Source organism: Lepidochelys kempii, chromosome 13 (genome assembly GCF_965140265.1).
Source record: "Lepidochelys kempii isolate rLepKem1 chromosome 13, rLepKem1.hap2, whole genome shotgun sequence".
Taxonomy (NCBI): Eukaryota; Metazoa; Chordata; order Testudines; family Cheloniidae; genus Lepidochelys; species Lepidochelys kempii.
This window is the reverse complement of record NC_133268.1, coordinates 40,995,376-41,014,830: the sequence shown is the minus strand read 5'-3', so window position 1 is coordinate 41,014,830 and position 19,455 is coordinate 40,995,376. Positions and strand designations below refer to the sequence as shown.

At 48.9% G+C, this 19,455-nt stretch overlaps 1 protein-coding gene across 1 annotated transcript; it reads left to right on the top strand.

Moving 5' to 3' along the window:
• The first annotated feature begins 3,265 nt into the window (after window positions 1-3,265).
• LOC140896824 (olfactory receptor 10D3-like) lies at window positions 3,266-18,528 on the top strand. The gene is made up of 7 exons (XM_073308829.1): window positions 3,266-3,302; window positions 3,728-3,839; window positions 3,884-4,012; window positions 5,822-5,840; window positions 6,694-6,865; window positions 9,274-9,565; window positions 17,583-18,528. Exons 1-7 carry the CDS (start codon window positions 3,266-3,268, stop codon window positions 18,526-18,528), a joined length of 1,707 nt encoding a protein of 568 aa, XP_073164930.1.
• The last annotated feature ends 927 nt before the right edge of the window (window positions 18,529-19,455 follow it).

Sequence of the window (19,455 nt, the reverse complement as noted above, 5' to 3'; positions counted from 1 at the left end):
TCCAAATCACTTATGAAGATATTGAACAAAACTGGCCCCAGGACCGACCCCTGGGGCACTCCACTTGACACCGGCTGCCAACTAGACATGGAGCCATTGATCACTACCCGTTGAGCCCGACAATCTAGCCAACTTTCTACCCACCTTATAGTGCATTCATCCAGCCCATACTTCTTTAACTTGCTGACAAGAATACTGTGGGAGACCGTGTCAAAAGCTTTGCTAAAGTCAAGAAACAATACATCCACTGCTTTCCCTTCATCCACAGAACCAGTAATCTCATCATAGAAGGCGATTAGATTAGTCAGGCATGACCTTCCCTTGATGAATCCATGCTGACTGTTCCTGATCACTTTCCTCTCATGTAAGTGCTTCAGGATTGATTCTTTGAGGACCTGCTCCATGATTTTTCCGGGGACTGAGGTGAGGCTGACTGGCCTGTAGTTCCCAGGATCCTCCTTCTTCCCTTTTTTAAAGATTAGCACTACATTAGCCTTTTTCCAGTCATCTGGAACTTCCCCTGTTCGCCACGAGTTTTCAAAGATAATGGCCAATGGCTCTGCAATCACAGAGCAATGGCTCTGCAATGGCTCTTGCAATCCGCCAATTCCTTTAGCACTCTCGGATGCAACTCGTCCGGCCCCATGGACTTGTGCACATCCAGCTTTTCTAAATAGTCCCTAACCACCTCTTTCTCCACAGAGGGCTGGCCATCTACTCCCCATGTTGTGATGCCCAGCGCAGCAATCTGGGAGCTGACCTTGTTAGTGAAGACAGAGGCAAAAAAAAGCATTGAGTACATTAGCTTTTTCCACATCCTCTGTCACTAGGTAGCCTCCCTCATTCAGTAAGGGGCTCACACTTTCCTTGGCTTTCTTCTTGTTGCCAACATACCTGAAGAAACCCTTCTTGTTACTCTTGACATCTCTCGCTATCCTCACACTTATCCTCATGCTCTCTGAGCAACTCCCATATTGATGATCCAACTCCCCAACTTGATGATCACTTTAGATAAGCTATTACCAGCAGGACAGTGGGGTGTGAGGAGGTATTGTTTCATGGTCTCTGTGTGTATATAATGTCTTCTGCAGTTTCCACGGTATGCATCCGATGAAGTGAGCTGTAGCTCACGAAAGCTCATGCTCAAATAAATTGGTCAGTCTCTAAGGTGCCACAAGTACTCCTTTTCTTTTTGCGAATACAGACTAACACGGCTGTTACTCTGAAACCTCCCATATAACATCAACATCAGTAATAAAAGCCCAAGTCCTGGCTGAGATCAATGGGAGTCAAGTGCCTAAATATCCTGGAGGATCTGGACCAGAGTCCTGGGTGGACTTTATGGAGTTTCTGGTCCTTCTCCTTTTTGGGAGTAAATGCTCTGCTTGGGACGGGGTTGCTGAACTCTGATCTAGGTGACACTAAATGAGAACAAGGATACTGCTGATAGGAGTGAGCCTGCCCCTCGGGAAAGCAGGAGGCTCACATCTTAGATCTCCCAGGCTCTGGCCTATTTGTTTTAACCACAAGGCTGCTATTAGCATTCCATCTGCTTTAGACAAAACTGAGTCCCCGGATGAAATTATTTCACTCCAGGCTAGTTTTATACAATGAATTATGGGGACTGACACCTTCCGAAACAGAGAGTTTAAGGCCAGAAAGGACTGTTAGATCCTCTGGTCTGATCTCTTGCATATCACAGGCTGGAGAATTTCTCTGAGTAGCCCCTGTATTAATCTCAATAAATCATCATCTTCCTGAAAAGCCTCCAGTCTGGGTCCAAAGACTTCAAGGGATGGAAAATCCTCCACTTCCCTCGACTGTTGAGTCCAATAGATAATCACCCTCACTGTTAAAAAAAAGTATGTCTTATTTTCTAGGCGTGGAGGAATCAGATTTTTATTGGCAAATGTTGGTCAACATCGATTTCCCTGTGCACACAAACTGATGAAAAAATATTTCCATCTGTAAAAACTGAAATTTACAGATAGGTAAAGATAGGTACAATTCTGCTTGAGAATTTTTTATAGTTTAATTTAAGGATACTTACTTTGTATATTGTCATATTCGATGTTGCCCCCCCACTCCTCACCCCGGCTAATTTTGTACAACTAGATAAAAATAATTTTTAAAATGCTTAAAAATACCCCATGGATGTGGTTCATCAAAATTATAAAAAAATAAAAACTGAATTCTGCTGAGCCTACTTGCATTTGTCTGGTTGTGCCGTCCAACTGTGGTTTCTTGTTCTGCCTTTCTCTGCAAGTACATAGGAAAGCAACTTGGCCTGGTGGACTGAGCATTAGCACTGACAATAGGAGGGTTTTATTATTATTGGCAGTAGTACCGAGGGCGTGTAGATGCACAGACAGACAGCCCAGACCCTTCCCTAAAGAACTTACAGTCTAAGTCATCTTGACTCTGCTATATGAACTTGGGCAAGTCCTTTCCGCTCTCTGCACATCTGTTTTCCCTCCCACCCCTTGTCTGCCTTCCCCTGCTTCCCATGTAATTTCTTAGAGGCTGGCAGCCTTTATCACAGTGCAGCACTAGCCTGTTTTGGAGATGGGACGCCAGGCCCAATGGATCCTCCAACGCATTCTCAGAATACACCTTAAGGTAACACCAGCCCTCTTCATATTTCTTACCCTCTGCTGCCACTTAGTGGCTGTTCCACTCCAACCACTTACGGCTACATCAATCTGCGTTTGACTGAAATTCCCTTTGCATTTGCTACCCCTCACCATTTAAAAAAAAATCCTGATACATTTCTTTGCCTGCTAGGGAGACAGGCTGATGCCTTGCCTTGTTACCCCCTTTGGCCAGAGGCTTATAACCATCTTATTTTTGCTTCCTTGATGTTGGTGTGTGCACGCTACATAAGTATTGCTTAACCCAGGAGAGCACAACAGAGAGGGAAATCCATGAATTATAGGGACAGAGCCTTAACTGTCAGAAACGGGACCAGCTGCCCCAGATTTAAATGCAGCTCCAGTGATTTACATCAGCCATTTACACAGCGCAGCTATGGCCAGTTTGCTCCAGCTGGGGAACCGGCCCAGTGACTCTGATGGAACCCAGTTAATCTGCACCAGTGGAGGATTAGGCCCAGGGCACTCAGAAGCAAAACCCTTTCCCTCCCCCACCCACTTGAGCAGGGTAAATGTACCGATTTCCTTCCAGCCTGAAGGCCACCCCTGGAGGCTGAGCGGTGTCAGAGCTTCACCTCGTCCAGCCACTTCACTCTGCAGCTGGGTCCCTGACAATGAGCCTGCCCGCTTTGCTGCTGGTGCTGGCTCCAGGTATTCAAGGCTCTGTTCTGAGCACGGCGCCACGGGTTGGGATTTCCAGGCTTTTCTGAAAGAAAGGCACTCCGATACCATGGGGATGGGAGCCCGTGGGTAGACAGACCGACAGTGCAGAGGGAAGGATGGGCAGAGCAGAGGGAAGGGTGAATGGATGGACAGACAGACAGCACAGAGGGAAGGATGGACAGATGGTGCAGAGTGATAGAGAGACAAATGGAAAGACAGCAAAGAGGGAAGGGTGGATGGATGGACAGGCAGACAGCGCAAAAGGAAGGTGGATGGATGGATGGACAGACGGTACAGAGGGAAGGGTGTATTTCCGTTTGCTTGTTTTCTCCCTTGTCTACACAGAAGTGCATGTATTTTTCTGCCATTGCTGAGCAAGGAAACCTGAACTAAAACCAACCTCCTCCCCCCAGGTACTTTGGCCCAATACACAGTGACCCAGGACCGGTCCCAGGCCCCTGCCCATGAAGGAGAACCCATCCAGCTCAACTGCTCCTACACGGGCACCGAGTACAGCGTGCATTGGTACTGCCAGCCCCAGGGCGGTTCATGGCCTCCCTGTCCTCTAGCCGCAGAGACACTAGAGAGAATTTCACCATGAGCCTGGACATCAAAACCAAAAGCAGCTTCTTGTACCTGAACAGCAGCCGCTTGGAAGACTCTGCTGTGTATCTGTGTGCCATGGAGCACCGTGCTAGGTGAGCACAGGCAGCCCATCATGAAACCCTGGGTGCGGCAGGCCACAAGGACCGAAGAGAGCAGACAAGAAGACATTAGAATGGAATGGAAGGATATGAGCACAGAAGAGAAGAAAGGAAAGTAGAACAGAGTAGGCTAGAGGTAATAAGAACAGAATGGAACAGAAAAGAATTCATTGGAATAGACTAGAATAAAAGAAATGTGAATAGAATAAAGGCAGGAGAAGAGGGGTCAGTAATTTAAGGAGGAACCTTGAAAAAACACCTGGAAAATTACAGGTTTCAGAGTAGCAGCCGTGTTAGTCTGTATTCGCAAAAAGAAAAGGAGTACTTGTGGCACCTTAGAGACTAACCAATTTATTTGAGCATAAGCTTTTGTGAGCTACAGCTCACTTCATCAGATGCATTCAGTGGAAAATATAGTGGGGAGATTTATATACATAGAGAACATGAAACAATGGGTGTTACCATACACACTGTAACAAGAGTGATCAGGTAAGGTGACCTATTACCAGCAGGAAAGCTGGGTGCGGGGGGGGAACCTTTTGTAATGATAATCAAGGTGGGCCATTTCCAGCAGTTGACAAGAATGTCTGAGGAACAGTGGGGGGTGGGGATGGGGAAATAAACATGGGGAAATAGTTTTACTTTGTGTAATGACCCATCCACTCCCAGTCTCTATTCAAGCCTAAATTAATTTTATCCAGTTTGCAAATTAATTCCAATTCAGCAGTCTCTCATTGGAGTCTGTTTTTGAAGTTTTTTTGTTGAAGTATTGCCACTTTTAGGTCTGTAATGGAGTGACCAGAGAGATTGAAGTGTTCTCTGACTGGTTTATGAATGTTATAATTCTTGACGTCTGATTTGTGTCCATTTATTCTTTTACGTAGAGACTGTCCAGTTTGGCCAATGTACATGGCAGAGGGGCATTGCTGGCACAGGATGGCATATATCACATTGGTAGATGTGCAGGTGAACGAGCCTCTGATAGTGTGGCTGATGTTATTAGGCCCTGTGATGGTGTTCCCTGAATAGATATGTGGATACAGTTGGCAACGGGCTTTGTTGCAAGGATAGGTTCCTGGGTTAGTGGTTCTGTTGTGTGGTGTGTGGTTGCTGGTGAGTATTTGCTTTAGGTTGGGGGCTGTCTGTAGGCAAGGACTGGCCTGTCTCCCGAGATCTGTGAGAGTGATGGGTCGTCCTTCAGGATAGGTTGTAGATCCTTGATGATGTGTTGGAGAGGTTTTAGTTGGGGGCTGAAGGTGACGGCTAGTGGTGTTCTGTTATTTCTATCAAGCATTCTTACAACTACAATACCCACCTGCTGAAGTGGAGAAACAGATTGACAGAGCCAGAAGAGTACCCAGAAGTCACCTACTACAGGACAGGCCCAACAAAGAAAATAATGAGTTCAATCTTTGAGGGGGCCATTTAGGGATCTGAGGCAAAAATTGGGGATTGGTCCTGCTTTGAGCAGGGGGTTGGACTAGATGACCTCCTGAGGTCCCTTCCAACCCTGATATTCTGTGATTCTGTATATAAATCTCCCCACTGAATGCATCCCATGAAGTGAGTTGTAGCTCACGAAAGCTCATGCTCAAATAAATTTGTTAGTCTCTAAGGTGCCACAAGTACTCCTTTTCTTTCTGGAAAATTAAAAACCTTTTTGTCTTCCGCAATTGCCTGGATCGGGTGGTTTTATATCAAAAATAGCTTCCTAGCTCTGCAATTCTAGTCAATGGGGAAGCATTCCCTGGGGAGACAATCCGGTAACTCAGTAATTCCCATGTGATTTTCCCTCTTATTCAGGTCAAACACTTTCAGACTGGTAACATGCACACCGACATTCTCACATACACAATGACACACTGACACGCAAGCATTCTCACATACAACCTGACATACACATACACAGACACATTTGCACAGACATACACATTCACCTCTCTCTCTCTCACTCACACACACAGAATATCTCACCTAGACTCACACACATAGGCAGATTCTAACACACAGACAGAAACCCTCACACTGAAATCACACACACAGAGGCATTCTCTGACATACCTACCCCTTCATGCACACTCAGAAATATAGATCTCTCCACATATACACCATGACACACGCACACATTTCATCTCAGAGACAGATCCATGCACACTCCTAGATAACATCCTTTATTGGACCAACTTCTGTTGGGAAGACGAGTTTTCCAGCTACACAGAGCTCTTCCTCCGCTGGGAAGCTGGTCTCTCCCACCAACAGAAGTTGGTCCAATAAAAGATATGACCTCACCACCTTGTCTCTCCAATAGAGTGGGACCCACACAGCTACAACAACACGGCACACTCCTAGATAAACAGACTGGCCCCCAGAATGCAGCCCACACCCAGAGAATGTCCTGTGTCAGACTTAGATCTCTAGGCAAAAGGACCCAGTCGTGCCTTTCATTGCAGGATCTGGCAGACCCCACAGCACCCATGAACTTCCTTCTGCTGCCAGGTATTACATCCTTTTGTACTCAGTCTTTGTTACTCTCTCTCACACACACACACACTTCCCGCCTCACACTCATGCAGGATTTAAGAGTTTGGCATCACTTGGTATTTTATAAACAAAGAACTGCATTTATGCCAATTCCATCTCTTTGTGGTCAGCCTTTCCTCTTCTCTGCACAACAGAACCACATGCAGTTTGTAAAACTCCGTCTGTCTCCTGGTGGCTCATCTCTAGCCCTCCACTGTAAGGGGACTTCCAGCCAAACACCCGCCCCCGCCTCCCTGGGCATCACCTCCTTTGGCCTCCCTCGCCCTGTTTTCCCCACAGGGCCCGAGGCCCATACGCTGTCATTCGGTGAGGGAGAATACGTACAGCTCCAGTTACCAGGGAGAGAGCAGAGCATCCATTGCTACCGGCAGTTCCCAGGCAGCTCCGTGCAGTTCATGATATTAAGGATCATGGGTGGCTCTGAACAGGGAGATTCCTTCACCATGGCCTTGGACACCACAATTGTTCTCTCAGCTTCCCCAGCCTGGGCCCTCAGCTGTGTACTTGCACGACTACAAAATCCATGGCAGCTGCCAGGGAGGAGAGGGGGTGTGTGTGTGCAAAGATTTGTAGACCCCTCAGGGTCTATGTGGGAAATGATTTTACTATCCCCCCTCAGATGCCACAGAGACGGGTGATATTGCAGCAAGAGGGAGGGATGGACAAAGCAGCGGGCAGGGTGGCTAAATGGCTGCATAGACAGATGTGCAACAGGAAATCTAGCCCTAGTGGATCAGGAAAGCGAGGGAGCTCGATAATGAAGCATGAAGACTGCAGAGAATGAGAAGAGACATTTTTCCTTTCTCCATATTCTAATATAAGATCGTTTTGAAGAAATCGCCGTCATGCCTGACGCAGCAGGAAACATCACTTCCTTGTGTGTAAGTAGCCTGCAACACTTATACTGGCGGATTATTCCTCTAGACACGTGAAATCTACTTAAGAACATTAGAACGCCCAGACTGGGTCAGACCAAAGGTCCATTCTGCCCAGTATCCTGTCTCCTGACAGTGGCCATTGCCAAGTGCCCCAGAGGGAGTGAACAGAACAGGGAATCATCCAGTGACCCATCCCCTGTCGCCCACGCCATGACCATACTTTCACAAGGGTTACATTTCAGGGGAGGGAGAAGGCTCATCCTCTTCAGCAGTTTGTGGCACCAATAGAATAAGCAATGTGGCTGCGTCTGTCTGTAGCCCTGTGGGTCATTCAGGCCCAGCAGGGATGCACATTGCAAAGAGGCATAAAAGAGCTGAGCACCCAACTCCCTTAGTCCCCTTTGGAATCTCTGCTGGCGGAAAACTGCTGTAGGGAATGGAGAAGTCCGATGGGCACAATGAGTGAGATGTGAGCAGGATGTTTCTTGTACCCATGTCCCTCTGAATTTAGAGCAAATAGTGTTTCTGTTATCAAGGGGCAAATCTGAGGAGGGTGAGGGCAGGTAACCTTCAGATTGTGAGCCAGAGTCTAGCACAATTTAAGCCAGGCCGACAGCCCGAGCCCATCCAAGGCCCGTGCCCTCTCCAAATTCCATGCACAGCCCAAATCCCGCCCATCACTCAAGCTCTTCACCCACAGCCCTGGCTCTTCCCCACAACCCGTCTGTGTCTAGAAGCCAGGCTCTGCCCACTCAGGGCACCCACTTGCTCAAAGCAGTTCTGCGAAGTGACTCCCTGGGACTCATTTCCTGGCTGTCTTAGGCTACCCCGTAGCTGCAGCCTGTGGGTACCGAAGAGGCTCCTTGTTCAGGAGGAGCAGGGCCGGTGCAACCACTAGGCAAACTAGGCGGCCGCCTAGGGCGCCAAGTGGTTGGGAGCGGCCAAAAGCGCGCTCCGGGGAGGAGGCAGAGCAGAGGTGAGCTGGGGTGGGGAGCTGCCGCATGGCTCCTCAGGCCGATGGGGCGGGGGGTGGGGAGCTGGGAGCTGCCACATGGCTCCCCGGGCTGAGGGGAGGGAGGAAGGGAGGGGGGCAGGGAGCTGCTACACACAGCTCCTCGGGCTGGGGGGGGGGATGGGGAGCTGCCACAGGGCTCCTGGGGGGACGGGCGCACGGTGGAAGTTTTGCCTAGGGCGCGAAACATCCTTGCACCGGCCCTGAGGAGGAGGAGCTGGTAAATTTGTCCCAGGGGGAGAATTAAATCTACCTGTGAGGGGACAGAACCTTTTGTACTGAACGGGGAACACCCAGCTATACGGCTTCTTTGCTGAGGGACAATGAAGAGATCCTGGCTGCCGTTCCCACAGCTGCTGCTACTGCTGGTGAACATTCCCTGTAAGTTCAGGGACAGGAAACGCTACAGAAGATGCTGAACGTGATGGTGGATTTAAGAGACAAAGACTAATTCTCTGACTCTCCCTTTGCTTTGCTAGCCACGCACCATTCTCTGTACTGGCGTGGATGGGGATACAGGACTCCTGGGTTCAGTTCCCAGCTCTGGCCTGCTGGAGTTCCTTCCCTTTTCTGTGCCTCAGTTTCCCCTCCCACCCTTTGCTTGACTATTTAATCTGTAAGCTCTTTGGGGCAAGGGATGTCTCTTACCGTGCCTTTGGGAATCTCATTGACAGCACTAATCTAAGGAAAACAGCAGTCGTGGGCCAGATGCAAGCCCCTGGAAATGAAGAGAAACTCCACCGGGCTTTGTATCTGGCCAGTGTGTGAACTGGGCAGAGGTGCCCTGTCATCTATGGGGTGTGTCTTTTGCCTTCTGCCCGCAGGGGGGAGCTGCCAGGCCGAGGTGCACCAGAACCTGTCTGCGGTCACTCGGGAAGGGCAGAACGGCAGCATCTCTTGCCACTACACGACGAGCAATTTCTGGAATTTGCGGTGGTTCAGGCAGCTTCCCGGAGGCCAGCCTGTCTCCCTGCTGATTCTGGTGTCCGATGGGAAACAAACCAAGGAGCCCAACCTCACCGCGGAGCTCGACAAGGGGAAGCAGCTGAGCTCCCTGCACATCAGAGAATCACAGCTGGGAGATGCAGCCACCTACTTCTGCGCCGTGGAGACACAGTGACACAGGAGCACTGGCAGCCTGTGCAAAAACTCCCCAGCTGGAGGGTAACTGTCAGGCTGGCTGGTGGTACAACACCACCACCTACTTCTTACACAGTGCATCTCTGAGCGTGCATCACCTTCCTTAACACGGTCAGCCCCCCACCCCCAGGTGAGGCAGGGCTGTGCAAGGATCCCCATCGCATGGGTCGGGAGCTGAGACAGAGAGGCTGAGGAGGGAATGCACTTGGGGAATACCTCCTAGGGAAAGACCCCCAAGGGAGCGGCTCTCAACCTTTCCAGACTACTGTGCCCTTTCCAAGGGTCTGGTTTGTCTTGTGTACCCCCAAGTTTCACCTCACTTAAAAATTACTTGCTTACAAAAATCAGACATAAAGCTACAGATGTGTCAGCCACACTTACTGAACAAATACTGACTTTCTCATTTTTACAATATAATTGTAAAATAAATCAACTGGAATATAAATATAGTCCCTACATTTCAGTGTATAGTACATAGAGCAGCATAAACAAGTCACTGACGGATGAAATTTTAGTTTGTACCAACTTTGCTAGCGCTTTTTAGGTAGTATGTTGTAAACCTAGGCAAGTAGCTAGATGAGTTGCTGTACCCCCAGGAAGACATCTGTGTATCCCCAAGGGTAGGCACACCCCTGGTTGAGAACCACTGATCTAAGGAGCCTGGAGGTTTGGAGGGAGGAAGGAAATTAAAAGATAAAATATAAAAACAAATGAACAGGGAGAAAAAAAGGGAAAAGAAAAAAGAGTTGGGTGGGTTTATAGATACATCGACAGGGAGAGGGACAGACAGCCAGGCATAAGAAACAGAAATGGAGATACACAAGATACACCAGTGACACAAAATAGCCCCCTTCCTTGGGGGAGCCTTAGACACTGAGGATTAAACCCAGGCTGATCTCCGGTTGCCACAGGCTGCGCCCTACAGCACAAGGCTGAGACAGCGGCAGAGTGTTTGTGCAGAACTGGCTCTGCCCATTCCCATGAAGCCCAGCTCTGGGGATCCCCCCTTTGCCCAGGGGGAGGCAAGACAGAGCGTTAAACCCAGGGGAAAGGGAACTATTTAACACAGACACAAAACATACCAACAGTGACAACCACAGGGGGAAAAGGAGTACTTGTGGCACCTTAGAGACTAACCAATTTATTTGAGCATAAGCTTTCTACTTTCCACAGTATGCATCCGATGAAGTGAGCTGTAGCTCACGAAAGCTCATGCTCAAATAAATTGGTTAGTCTCTAAGGTGCCACAAGTACTCCTTTTCCTTTTGTGAATCCAGACTAATACGGCTGTTACTCTGAAACCACAGGGGGATTCACTTCAATGTGTGTGTCTCTGGCCAGGAGGGGGCAGCATTTCTAACGAAGAGGAAGGAGATTGAGGTTAATCAAGTTGCACCGGTCTCTTGTCTCTTTGCCCAGCAGAGAGCAGCTTTTCCCCTAAGACACCAGAGGCAAAGGGAAGGAGGACTTGTGGCACCTTAAAGGCTAACGAATTTATTTGAGCATAAGCTTTCATGAGCTACAGCTTATGCTCAAATAAATTTGTTAGTCTCTAAGACTCCACAAGTCCTCCTTTTCTTTTTGCGGAGACAGTCTAACATGGCTGCTACTCTGAAACAGAGGCAAAGGGTTATGCCAGGGCATGGTTCTATTTTAGTGAGACTAAGGGCTTGTCCCTGATTGTCTGGGCTCACAGTGTGAGAATAAAGTGTGTGATTCCTCCAGCAAAGAGGGCTGCAGAGAGATTTTGCATCACTGTCCTGGAGGCAGGGAGAAAGCACGATCCCCTGGCCTCAGTGCGCTGAGGGGTAACCCAGAGCAGCAATGGAAAGGCAGCTGGCATCCTTGTCAGTGATACTGTCCATTCAGTTCTAGGGGGAGTTTGTCTGTCTAGACTGTGAGCTCATCATGGCGCGGGCTTTTCCACACTGTGTCTGTGCAGTGCCTGGCGAAACAGGGCCCAGATCTCAGTTCCTGGGGGTCTCTGCAGCATCCAGCACAATGCCTCACCCCCCAGCTCAGTTCAGTTCCATTGTATGTTTGTGGAGGTTTTGTCTATTGAGCTCTGGGGGACAGGAATTGTCTTGTATTCTGTGTCTCTACAGCGCCTGGCACAAGGGGCTCTGATCTCGGCTGGGTCTCCAAGTGCTATAATAATAATTCATAGAGTTTAATGACGGTAAAGATCTAATCTGATCTCTAATAATCTAATAATGTGGAAATGAGGAAGGTCTGGTGCTTTAGCCATTAGCCTGGGACTCAGGAGATGTGAGTTTATTTCCTGGCACTGCCAGAGAATTTGTGACCTTAGGCAAGTGATTTAGGCTTGGGTTTTGGAAGGAGGCCAACAGAGTCAGGCGCCCAAATCCCATTGAAACTGCAATATGAGTTGAGTGCCTGGCTCCTTTGAAAACCCCCTCCCAGATCTCTCAGTGCCTCAGTTCCCCAGAGCAGTTCTAGTCCCTGATGACCCAAGAAGCCTCTCCATTCTTCAGGAGATGATGGACTGAATATCACAAGAACGGAGCAGGCACTCAGCTGGTGCTTATCAGGAGAGGTTTGCTGACTTTGATGGAGCCACAAAGATTTACACCCAGGCCCACAATATTAAGAGGTTCTGATTTATTTTGGCTGAAGAAGAAACAGTGATAAGGAGCAATCGCTGGGGAAGATGAGGGGCTGATGAGAACCGAACAAGCTCATCTGTTGCTTCTCCATTTGCCTTTGTCTACAGGGGTGAGCTGCCAAATTAAAGTGGATCAGAGTCCTCCATCTTTGACCAGATCTGAAGGGGAGATCTCCATTCTCCAACACAAATGCAAGAAGCCTGGGAAAGAAGCAGGGAGAACTGGAAGTCCTGGCACAGTCAAGGAATTATGATGTGATTGGAATAACAGAGACTTGGTGGGATAACTCACATGACTGGAGCACTGTCATGGATGGATATAAACTGTTCAGGAAGGACAGGCAGGGCAGAGGAGGTGGGGGAGTTGCACTGTATGTAAGGGAGCAGTGTGACTGCTCAGAGCTCAAGTATGAAACTGCAGAAAAACCTGAGAGACTCTGGATTAAGCTTATAAGTGTGAGCAACAAGGGTGACGTCGTGGTGGGAGTCTGCTATAGACCACCGGACCAGGGGGATGAGGTGGACGAGGCTTTCTTCCGGCAACTCACGGAAGTTACTAGATCTCAGGCCCTGGTTCTCATGGGAGACTTCAATCACCCTGATATTGGCTGGGAGAGCAATAAAGCAGTGCACAGACAATCCAGGAAGTTTTTGGAAAGTGTAGAGGACAATTTCCTGGTGCAAGTGCTGGAGGAACCAACTAGGGACAGAGCTCTTCTTGACCTGCTGCTCACAAACCGGGAAGAATTAGTAGGGGAAGCAAAAGTGGATGGGAACCTGGGAGGCAGTGACCATGAGATTGTTGAGTTCAAGATCCTGACACAGGGAAGAAAGGAGAGCAGCAGAATACGGACTCTGGACTTCAGAAAAGCAGACTTTGACTCCCTCAGGGAACTGATGGGCAGGATCCCCTGGGAGAATAACATGAGGGGGAAAGGAGTCCAGGAGAACTGGCTGTATTTTAAAGAATCCTTATTGGTTACAGGGACAAACCATCCCTATGTGTAGAAAGAATAATAAATATGGCAGGCGACCAGCTTGGCTTAAAAGTGAAATCCTTGCTGATCTTAAACACAAAAAAGAAGCTTACAAGAAGTAGAAGATTGGACAAATGACAAGGGAAGAGTATAAAAATATTGCTCAGGCATGCAGGAGTGAAATCAGGAAGGCCAAATCACACCTGGAGTCGCAGCTAGCAAGAGATGTTAAGAGTAACAAAAAGGGTTTCTTCAGGTATATTAGCAACAAGAAGAAAGTCAAGTAAAGTGTGGGCCCCTTACTGAATGAGGGAGGCAACCTAGTGACAGAGGATGCGGAAAAAGCTAATGTACTCAAGGCTTTTTTTGCCTCTGTCTTCACGAACAAGGTCAGCTCCCAGACTGCTGCACTGGGCAGCACAGCATGGGGAGGAGGTGACCAGCCCTCTGTGGAGAAAGAAGTGGTTTGGGACTGTTTAGAAAAGCTGGACAAGCACAAGTCCATGGGGCCAGATGCGCTGCATCCGAGAGTGCTAAAGGAGTTGGTGGATGTGACTGCAGAGCCATTGGCCATTATCTTTGAAAATTCATGGTGATTGGGGGAGGTCCCGGATGACTGGAAAAAGGGTAATGTAGTGCCCATCTTTAAAAAAGGGAAGAAGGAGGATCCTGGGAACTACAGGCCAGTCAGCCTCACCTCAGTCCCTGGAAAAATCATGGAGCAGGTCCTCAAGGAATCAATTCTGAAGCACTTAGAGGAGAGGAAAGTGATCAGGAACAGTCAGCATGGATTCACCAAGGGCAAGTCATGCCTGACTAATCTAATTGCCTTCTATGATGAGATAACTGGCTCTGTGGATGAGGGGAAAGCGGTAGACGTGTTGTTCCTTGACTTTAGCAAACTTTTGACACGGTCTCCCACAGTATTCTTGTCAGCAAGTTAAGAAAGTATGGGCTGGATGAATGGACAATAAGGTGGATAGAAAGTTGGCTAGATTGTCAGGCTCAACGGGTAGTGATCAATGGCTCCATGTCTAGTTGGCAGCCGGTGTCAAGTGGAGTGCCCCAGGGGTCGGTCCTGGGGCCGGTTTTGTTCAATATCTTCATAAATGATCTGGAGGATGGTGTGGATTGCACTCTCAGCAAATTTGTGGATGATACTAAACTGGGAGGAGTGGTAGATACACTGGAGGGGAGGGATAGGATACAGAGGGACCTAGACAAATTGGAGGATTGGGCCAAAACAAATCTGATGAGGTTCAATAAGGATAAGTGCAGGGTCCTGCACTTAGGACGGAAGAACCCAATGCACAGCTACAGACTAGGGACCGAATGGCTAGGCAGCAGTTCTGCGGAAAAGGACCTAGGGGTGACAGTGGACGAGAAGCTGGATATGAGTCAGCAGTGTGCCCTTGTTGCCAAGAAGGCCAATGGCATTTTGGGATGTATAAGTAGGGGCATAGCGAGCAGATCGAGGGACATGATCGTCCCACTCTATTGGACATTGGTGAGGCCTCATCTGGAGTACTGTGTGCAGTTTTGGGCCCCACACTACAAGAAGGATGTGGATAAATTGGAGAGAGTCCAGCGAAGGGCAACAAAAATGATTAGGGGTCTGGAACACATGACTTATGAGGAGAGGCTGAGGGAACTGGGATTATTTAGTCTGCGGAAGAGAAGAATGAGGGGGGATTTGATAGCTGCTTTCAACTCCCTGAGAGGTAGTTCCAGAGAGGATGGTTCTAGACTATTCTCAGTGGTGGAAGAGGACAGGACAAGGAGTAATGGTCTCAAGTTGCAGTGGGGGAGGTTTAGGTTGGATATTAGGAAAAACTTTTTCACTAGGAGGGTGGTGAAACACTGGAATGCATTGCCTAGGGAGGTGGTGGAATCTCCTTCCTTAGAAGTTTTTAAGGTCAGGCTTGACAAAGCCCTGGCTGGGATGATTTAATTGGGGATGGGTCCTGCTTTTGAGCAGGGGGTTGGACTAGATGACCTCCTGAGGAGTGGAGTTCCCCAGGAGTCAGGTCAGGGGGAGAGAGAGCAGAATCCACACCGTGGTGGAACTGGAGATCTGGCCCTTTCAGTTCCATGGCGCTACACTTACTGATGCCGGCGGAGGGCTTGGTCCCGGGGGTCTATGAGCGTTCTCTCAAATGATGCAAAATCTCCATTAATTGGCGACTCTGCTGCGGTCTTAGTCTGGGAGCCTGGTGGGGATTCAGGGCCCTGATCCTGAAGGGCCTGAAGGGGATTTAACGACCACAGAGAGCCATAAGGAAGCTGGAAGCTGTGAGGAAGCTGTGGGGCTCAGCGGCAGTGTGGGGTGATACGCTGCAGGCAGCCCTGCCTAGCTTCGGAGTGGATTAGGTCTCCGGGTTGGATACCAAGAGCCCAGGCTGTGCACCTCTCCTGGGCGATGGGCCGTTTGGGATAAGAAAGCTGGATGGTGCTACACAGGAGTCACGGCCGGGGACAGAAAGGAAGAATTCCAGGCAGCTGGATCGGCCTTTCCCAATGCAGCCAGTGTAAGACTCCTACTTTGGTAAAGTTCCCTCGGTCTCTGCCTGTCTCTGAATCTGTCAGTCTCTGTCTCGCACAGAGGGAGATGACGTCAGCCAAATATTTTCTTTAGAGAGAAATCGATCCAGCCGTGTATCCATCCTTCTCCGTGCAATACCTGCCTGCCTGTCTGTTGTGTATCTCTATGATTTATCTCCCACTCTCCACCTGTCATAAACCCAACCCACCAGCATCTCCCCTTCAGCTCTGCCTCTTCTGCATGGCAAAAATCCCTAGCAAAACCCAAACAGGGTCTCTGTTATTGTCCTTTAAATCTCACCTTAAAAATCCCTCTGGCATGTTATCCACAGAGCCGAGCCTGCTGATCACGGCCGAGCAGAGACAGGCTGTGGCCAGGGGTGCTGGAAAAATTTGTGTAGTGGAGATGCTGAGAGCCACTGAACCAAACTGTGAACCCTGAGTATGAGGGAAACCACATTCAACCAGGGGGTGCTGCTGAACCCCCAGCACCCCGAGTTCCAGCACTTATGGCTGTGGCTATTCCGCTTCTCATTCTCTCTTTTTCCTTCTCTCTCTAACCCCAATAAAGCCCCAAACAATTCACATAATTAACAAAGCTGGGGCAATTCTTCACCACATTCATTGGTTTGTATGTTCCATCCTTGTCCTCTTCCTTAACACAAACACATAGCAGCCCGTGCCTTTATATCAACAAAACCCTACCAAAACAAAGCATTGCACTGCACAGAGGATAATAACTCTGTGGAGAGCAGGAGAGACAGAGAGAGAGAGAACAAACCACATATGGGAAATGTTAGCCACAAATGGAAGGCTCTAAGGTACCATGGTGAGAAGGGTGGAGAAAGGGCCTACATAGAATAGAATTGAGGAAACTGGAAAAGGACAGGAGAGAAGAGTAGAAACTAGAATAGAATAGGTTTCAGAGTGACAGCCGTGTTAGTCTGTATTCGCAAAAAGAAAAGGAGGACTTGTAGCACCTTAGAGACTAACCAATTTATTTGAGCATAAGCTTCCGTGAGCTACAGCTCACTTCATCGGATGCATACTTTACTAAAACTAGACAAGCCATTTACAACACACACTTTGCTTCTCTTGATGACATCTTCATCATCTGGACCCACGGAAAAGAAGCCCTTGAGGAATTCCACCATGATTTCAACAATTTCCATCCCACCATCAAGTCATTATGCAAGGTAACCTATTTCCCCTTGTTTTTTCCTACCCCCCCCAAAGACGTTCTTGTTAAACCCTGGATTTGTGCTGGAAATGGCCCACCTTGATTATCATACACATTGTAAGGAGAGTGGTCACTTTAGATAAGCTATTACCAGCAGGAGAGTGGGTTTGTGTGTGTGTTGGGGGGTGAGAAAACCTGGATTTGTGCTGGAAATGGCCCAATTTGATTATCATACACATTGTAAGGAGAGTGATCACTTTAGATAAGCTATTACCAGCAGGAGAGTGGGGTGGGAGGAGGTATTGTTTCATGCTTTGTGTGTATATAAAAAGATCTTCTGCAGTTTCCACAGTATGCATCCGATGAAGTGAGCTGTAGCTCACGAAAGCTTATGCTCAAATAAATTGGTTAGAATAGAATAGAATGTCCCCTTTGTCTGTTCATCTCTGGACTGTAGGATCTTCAAGGCAGACGTTTGCTCTTTCCATGTTCAGCACCAGCACAGTGAGACCCTGACCCCAAGTGGCATTACAATGATAGAAATATACACCACTCCGAATGACTGTGAGTCACGTGGGCTGTGGAAGGAAGGGTGAGCATTGCAGCTCTAGGATGACAGGTCTTTTGGTTTCAGTAACTCACAGGCATTATTTCTCTCCCCTACCCCAGGAATGAGTCCTCCGTGGGGCGGGTCAACCACACTGTGGTGACTCATTTCATCCTCTTAGGGATCCCCAATGCCAGCGGCCTCCAGACCATCCTCTTCGTCACCTTCTTAGCCTTCTACGTCTGCACCCTGCTGGGCAACCTGCTTATCTTATTAGCCATCCTCGCTGACCCCCGTCTGCACACCCCCATGTATTTCTTCCTCTGCAACCTCTCCGTGCTGGACATCGGTTTTTCCTCCATCAGCACCCCTAAATTTCTGGCCAACCTCTGGGCCAAGAGTAGAACAATCTCGTTGGGCGGGTGCATGTCCCAGGTCTTCTTTTACCACTTCCTGGGTAGCACCGAGTGCCTGCTCTTCACCGTCATGGCCTACGACCGGTACGTGGCCATCTGCCACCCCCTGCGCTACCTGCTCATCATGAACCAGAGGGTGTGCGCCCTCCTGGCCGCCGGCACCTGGATCACCAGCTCCTTCCACGCCACCATCCTCACCAGCCTGACCTTCACGCTGCCCTACTGCGGGTCCAATGTGGTGGACTATTTCTTCTGCGACATCTTCCCGGTGGTCAAGCTGGCCTGTGCAGACACATACATCATCGAGACCGTGACCTTCACCAACACTGGCATGGTGCCCACGACCTGCTTCCTCCTCATCCTCGCATCCTACGTCAGGATCGTCTATTCCGTCCTGAAGATAAACTCGGCCGAAGGGCGGCGCAAAGCAGCCTCCACTTGCGCCTCGCATCTGGCGGTGGTGACGCTGTTCTTCGGGCCCTGCGCCCTGGTCTACACACAGCCCCAGCTGAGCAAAGTGCTGGTGACCCGTGTGCAGATCTTCGGCAACGTGGTCACGCCCATGCTGAACCCAGCCATCTACACGCTGAGGAACAAGGAGGTGAAAGCGGCTCTAAGAAAACTGAGAGTGGGTCAAACGCCTGCACGTTGATATGCGGCAGCTGCAGAAGTAGCATGTGGGTCTGCTTGGAAGTACATCGACAAATACATCTCCATGGCGGCTCTGTGGCTCTTGTGAACGTCTCTGTCTCTCCCCATCCCCACACAGCCCCATCTATCTATGTGGATCTCTACCAGTCATAGAAATGCTCCTAATATACTGAGCTGTCTTTGACATGGTGTAAGGCTGATCTTTTCCAAGCTGCCTGAGGGACAGGCACACTCAGTCTATATTCAAATTAATAAGAATTGGAGATCCAAATTTTGTAGAGGACTTACAAAATCTTGGCCTTATTACACAGCTCTACAGAGCTCAAACTCTTTAAGTCTATCATTATCAGGCAGGTTTTCTACTCCTTCAGTTATTCTCATGGTTCTTTTCTGAACCCTCTCCAATTTATCAGCACCCGTCTGGAATTGTGAACAGCAGAACGGAACACAATATTGCATCAGCGGTCACACCAGTGCCAAACAGGGAGCTAAAATCACCTCTCTGCTCGTACTCGAGATTCCTCCTTTATGCATCCCAGGATCTCATTAGCTCTTCTGGCCCCAACGTTGCACTGTGAGCTCACGTTCAGCTGATTCTCCACCATGACCCGCAAATCATTTTCAGAGTCACGGCTCCCCAGAAGAGAGGACCCAGTCCTATAAGCATAGCCCTGATTCTTCATTCCTAGATATAGGTGCGTACCTTTAACTGCATTAAAATGCACATTGTTTCCTTGCACCCCCTTAACCAGAGATCCTGATCCAGACTGGGGAGGAGGTCAAAGGAGCTATTCCAGGGTTGGGGTTCGGATGAACATCAATGGAGTTTTCCCAGGACAAGGGAGAAACACACTGGTGTTAGCCTAGGGTTAGTGTTAGGGAAAAGGCCAAAGGAATTCTGCTCAGATTGAAGTAGGGCAGCTGAGTT

What these genes read in the sequence shown, in the direction of transcription:
- LOC140896824 (XM_073308829.1), top strand. Translation starts at nt 3,266, where the DNA reads ATGAGCCTGCCCGCTTTGCTGCTGGTGCTGGCTCCAG. An exon ending in ACCGAGTACAGCGTGCATTG is followed by an intron (nt 3,840 to 3,883) that starts GTACTGCCAGCC and finishes CCTGTCCTCTAG; the next exon opens with CCGCAGAGACACTAGAGAGA. An exon ending in TTCTGCGCCGTGGAGACACA is followed by an intron (nt 9,566 to 17,582) that starts GTGACACAGGAG and finishes CCCCTACCCCAG; the next exon opens with GAATGAGTCCTCCGTGGGGC.